This window comes from Pogona vitticeps, chromosome 2, assembly GCF_051106095.1.
Source record: "Pogona vitticeps strain Pit_001003342236 chromosome 2, PviZW2.1, whole genome shotgun sequence".
Taxonomy (NCBI): Eukaryota; Metazoa; Chordata; class Lepidosauria; order Squamata; family Agamidae; genus Pogona; species Pogona vitticeps.
The window spans coordinates 283,901,088-283,907,087 of record NC_135784.1 but is presented as its reverse complement, the minus strand read 5'-3'; the positions used below and the strand labels follow the sequence as shown (position 1 = coordinate 283,907,087).

General features: G+C 37.4%; 1 protein-coding gene across 1 annotated transcript in view; it reads right to left on the bottom strand.

Annotated features, from left to right (window-relative positions):
* Positions 1–6,000, bottom strand: part of ELOVL7 (ELOVL fatty acid elongase 7) — a 63,405-nt gene continuing 57,405 nt past the window's right edge. Inside the window, exons 7-8 of the mRNA XM_020783734.3 lie at positions 4,231–4,367; positions 1–758 (exon numbers count right to left, since the gene is read on the bottom strand). Of these exons, the coding sequence (XP_020639393.1) occupies positions 537–758; positions 4,231–4,367 (359 nt within the window). The 3' untranslated portion in view covers positions 1–536. The remainder of the gene's footprint in view (positions 759–4,230; positions 4,368–6,000) is intronic.

Here is a 6,000-nt window from a genome sequence, read left to right as displayed (position 1 = left end):
TTTTTCAGACTTATGAATAATAATCTTTAATATGATACACTTTGTATAAAACACATTAATGTTTACAGTAAATATATTAACAGTGAGGTTTGCAGACCTTAAATTGTCATGAAACTGTATTTTATTCCCATTACGAGTAGCCTATAGGTCTTGGAGTAACTTCCCAGTTAAAACAAATGTATCTCTCAGTGTTCAAAGTATTTTTGTATACTTATCAGATACACTTCATTCTCGTAATGAATATTTGTGTGCACCTCTAGGAATGCCACTAAATATTCATTTATTTGATACATAGAAAAACATTCCAATATATATACTGATAAAAACTGGAGGCCAGTGAATATTAATAAGTCTACTTTTCCTCCCACATAAAGATTAAATTCCAAATAATTTATAATAAAAATAAAGGGGCTTCTTGTTGGTCGGTTTGTTTTCAAAAACCATTTACAAAATGTCCAGTGTGCTGTGCACTTAAATGTCTTGATTGTCAAGTAGTGCAAGTTGAAACATTCATTCATGTTTGTGGTAAGAGTGTTTCATTCTGTTTTGTTTGTGCTAATGCCATTTACAATGCCATTTTTCACATGCTTCGGGAGTCTTTGACCTTTGGTATAAGCATTGTACCAAAAATGTAGAAACAGGATTAAAAACAAAAAGCCATATAGCCAGATGATGAACATGAAGACTGGATACTGGTATTGGCAATTATCCATGAAGTAGATTTGTTCTATATGGAGGGTGACCAAAAAAAACTGGATCTAGAAAAGAAGAGCATGAGACATTACGATGTGTTTTAAAATCAGACATGGGGTGTGGGGGTGTGAACCTGTGTTAAAAGAGAAACCATATTTCTATGTACTTATCCGTGTTATTAAGTTAAAACAACAACAAAGACTCTTTCTGTGGTGATTCTCAGTCATCCAGGTCAGGTTATCTGGAAAATGAGTCATGGCAACTGGACTTCTTTCTTATTAAGTTGAAACATTTAGTTATTCATCCAAGTATGAGTAGTGAAACGTTTCAACCTAATAAGAAAGAAGTCCAGTTGTCATGATTCAGTTTCCAGATAACAAAAACTCTTGTGCGGTACTGAAAAGATATACACAAGTTCTATTTGGGCATAAGCTTTCATGGACCGAAGCCCATTTCTTCAGATGCATCAGAAGACATGGAATGCAATCCATGAAAGCGTGTGCCGAAATAGAACATGTCTTTATAGTGCCACAAAACTCCTTAGTCTGATTATGACTATAAAAATGAAGTTATCAAGTCAATTTTGATTTATGGTGACCCTTTCCAGGGTCTTCTAGATACTGACTTCTCAGAAGTAGTTAACCATTTCCTTTTTCTACAATACACCAAATGTTAAGACGGTTCTGCAAAACTGGAGCAACTTATTCTTGTCCACAGCAGAGAAAAAACACTATTCAGCTCTTGGAGGAGGTTACTGAAACTACAAATCATTTTGCTTAGCTTACACACCTCAATACCCTGTTTCTGTGAAAATAAGATCTAACCTGAAAATAAGCCCTAGTATGATTTTTCAGGATGCTCGTAATATCAGCCCTACCCCAAAAATAAGCCCTAGTTAAGTGAAAGCCCGCCCTCCACCACTGTGCAGCAACCAGAAGACAACATGACTGTATTTGAATAAACCTATATTGTTGTACATGAAAAAAAAAACCTGAAAATACACCCTACTGCTTTTTTTGGAGCAAAAATTAATATAAGACCCTGTCTTATTTTGGGAGAAACATGGTAATTTAAGGTTTACTCTCTTTTATACCATATCAATTGTTTCTTTCAAAGCTTAATGAATTCAAGACAGGCATATTTTTTAAAGCTAAAAGACTATGCTTTAAGTATTTGATGGGACACAAACAGCTAGCAGAATGGAAACAAACTGAAGCATACCATATGTAGAAATATTTTTAAGAATGAAAAGCCAGATTTCAGCTCTTCCTTGATGGGTAATTTGTGCCAGCTAAGGATTAATGATGAATATATTAACAAGAACTGGGACTGATTGCTATGCAGAAAGCACTCCAAATGACGACAAGAATGCCATACTAACTAAGCAGGATGGCAAAGGCCAGCTGAACTGGCATTAGGGGGGCAGAAGCTGGGCTAAATATGCCTCAGGTTCTCCCACTGTTAGAAATTACTTAGGACTACACTTGCTGAGTCCTAGTCTAACACTATCCAGCATGCCACACTAAAAGCAACTATAGTGTAGCAGATAGTGTGTCAGATTAGGACTCGGGAGGCCTGGGTTCAAATCCTTCCTCAGCTATGGGAACTGACAGGGTGATAGTAAATCATTCTTTGATATCTCACATACTGTTTTCTGTCTCCTGGAGGAATTTTTCCAACCTAATCCTAAAACAAGCACAAGCCTAATTACTGCATGTAGCCAATGAATGCTTAGAATGTTTTGCTTGTGAAACTGAGATTTCATCCAAAATTGTGTTCTCTTTCCATATGTTCTGATGAAGGTGATGTGTCCACAAAAGCTTACATTGAAATATAATAGTCTTTAAGGTGCCAAATGTTTTCATCTTTTTTGTTGTTGTTTCTTTGGATTTTGTCTGACATGCTTGCACAGACTAACATGGCTGCCTTTTCTAAAACTTGAAAACACTACAGTATCAGGGTTGCCATAAGTCAGAAGTGACTTGAGGACATATACGAAAAACAACCCTCACTTAGGACTATTAGGGCCAACCTAACATTGCACTGACATTATAGTTGAAAGCCTGAGTAGGTTTGAATCTGATGCAAGGTTCCCTTTAAGCAGGGCGTGTGTGCACATGTGCGATTCCACCTCCCTCTGCACAGCTCACTCCCTCCTCCACACAGCAATCACGTTTGGTTTGAGTGGTGACAGAACAATGAGTATGAGGGGGACGGAGGTGTGCATGTGTGCACAGGGCTGAAGTCACGCAAGAGAGGGGGAGCGGGCAGGGCTGAAAATTAGAAGGTACACTGATATGGTGTAATATGGCTTCTTCCTAACCCACCTATTATTTGCCCTTGAGCTCTGTTAGACCTCAGCCAACAGAACAGGTCTGCCAGCAGATGGCCCTGTTAGCAAATCTCTGAAATCAGCTGGCAGAAAGAGGTTTTGCTTGCAGAAAGGCAGTATGGGCACCTGAATATTCAGAGCACCGCCAGTAATACTTATCTCTAGAACACTATACATTAACATCTACTGATAAATTTTATCTGAATTCGTGTAGATTTTTTCGAATAGCAATTGCACTAAGTGTAAAGACTGATTTATATAAGAACCCGAAAATAAGACTACATTTTTGATAGTTATGTTTATTTCATTTCATAGGACATCATCTCACTAAAATTATTGCTTATGGTAATTTCGATATATGTGTCATTTTGAAAAAGTTACATATTATTTTTGGAGAGGCTGTACAATAAGGAACACGTTCCTTAAATTTAAATGGGCTCACACTTGTCAGCTGTGTCATAAATTCATTGCATGGCCTTAGACAAACCATTGTTTTATTAAGAGTCAGCAATTTTGTCTGTAGGAAAATCCTGAGCCAAATGGCAGCAGTAAGTGGGAAGGCTTAGTAAGGTATGTTACATTCACAATGCAGCTGTCATTTTAAAAAAGCAATTTGTTACAAGTATAAATTCAAGGATCCCCAAAGTAATTACTTAGAATTATAATCAGTGTGTTTTTAAAAGTAATGCTTTATTTTTCCTTTTCTCAGCATTAAATGAAATAATTTCAGTTACTTTAAAAAAACTACAGCTCAAAGCTACAAGTCCCTGGCCCATGGTACAAAACACACTCTCCTCCTGTCTTCCTGGTTGTCAGCTCAATACCTACACCAGAGGACAATGCACAGCACAAGCCATTGCTTGAACTACATGCCATTCCTCCTTCATTGTTTGGTGAGGCACCTATTTCTGCAAATATAAATGTACCAGATATACTACAAATTGAATGAAGTTATCCCTACAACTGTAAAATAACTTACCTGTACCTTTGGGTCCTTTTTAAGGAGAAAGGTGGGATAAAAATTTGAAATAAATAAAATAAATAAATAATAAACTTGTTAGTGGGGGAAAACAATTAATTGTTTCTAGTAATTAGTTACTTCTACGCTCTGAATCCATTCAGCTAGTGTACAGCCTTTTAAAGCACAAATTCTATTAAATTTAACATAACTCCTATTTTTTTGCCATATTTTTCCAGAAACTTACCAGTTGTATAGTTGTCATATATTTTTTCCACCACAAATACTTATGATAAGCTGGCCCAAGAGAACATATTCCGTAGTAGGTGTACATGATAACATGTACAATGCAGTTTAACAAACCATGGAATGTTCCTAAGCCACCTGTGGAAAGGGACAGGGAATGAGATTAACATCAGCCATGTATTTCTCTAATATTTATTTTGTTTGTTTCATTTGTCTGTGTGTGTGTGTGTGTGTGCGTGTGTGTGCATGTGTGCGTGTATGTGTGTGTGTGGTGCTGCCTTTCTCCCAGTGAAGGGACTCAAGGTGGCTCATATTCAGTTAAAAGACATAGGAATTAAAATACAATCAACTATTAAAAATATAAGCACTTATCAAAAAACAACTTAAAACATAACATTAAAAAGACATTAAACCACTGTATATCATTTTCAAGAAATTTTTTAAAAAAGGAAGAAGAAATTGAAGTTGGATTTATTTAAGATTATCATTAAGTAATCTTGGGATCATGTGGTTTGTTATATCACTGTGTTAAGAAGATGCTTTTTAGTGCTGGATTCTTTGAGCAAGGACTGTATTGTACATCATCCACCATCAGTGAATTTTTGGACTGCAGCTCTCACACAGCTCTTGAGCCAGCATCACCATTAGTTGGGGAATTCTGCAACTCTCACAGTTCTTGTGCCAGCATCGCCATTAGCTGGCGAATTCCGCAGCTCTCACAGTTTTAGAGCCAACATTGCCATTAGCTGGCAAACTCTGGGAGCTGTGCAAAAGGTATCTCCTACCAATCTCGTCCTGTATATATCAGCGCTGCTACTGTGCACAGTCTATATGCCTGCTTTGCACTGCCTGCAAGTCTTCAGTGGAAGAAGGCATTCCACAACAAAAACAGCAACCCATGTTAGGAGAGCTCTGCATCAGGAAATAGCAGAAGGTAGGTTTGGATCTACTGGTAGATCTCTGGAGAATTTGCAGTAAACAAAAATTTCTGAATTCAGATTGTTCAAACAAGAGTGGAAAACCTGTGGCACTTCAAGTGTTGTAGGATGGCAACCCCTGTGATTCTTTACTATCCAAAAACATAGGGAGGACCACAAGTTTCCCACATTTGGTTTAAGCAATAGTGAGAATATAACTCCACCCTGTATTACACTGCTGAAATGAAGAAAGGGAGTGTATTTTTCTATGGAAAGAGTGTGAGCATCACTTAGTAATGGTAAAACTAATGAACAAGCTTGAAGTGTACATCTCTTCTATCAGCTGATAGGCCTTGAAGTACTATCATGAAACAATGAATAAACAGCTGAAAAACCAACCAACTCCAGAGTCTTTACATTCCCATTCTACGCTGAGCTTGGGACCACTACAACTCAACCTAGAACTTTCCCCAGCTACTATGCTGGTTTTAATTAAATCATTTAAAACAATCAGAAACCAGTAAAACAAGCTGAAGTGAGCAGAGACAAAGAGAGTTTCCCACAGGCCAAGGATAAGCAATAATGCTTGAAGGATTTTTGAGGTAGTTTAGGAAGATTATTCAAATTACTCCAGCAGAAAATTCTGATCGCTAACCTTCACACAGCACTTCATGCTCATATTGTGTGTGCATGTCTTCTAAGGTTCCAGTTGTGGCTATGATCAGAACCTGCCATCTGCACATCCACACATTCCCGGCTTATTATGGCATTAACTCTCATTGTCAATTGCCCATTTCATATCCATGACATGATTAGAGGCTGAAGTCAAGTCAGTCTCCCATTCATGAGATCTG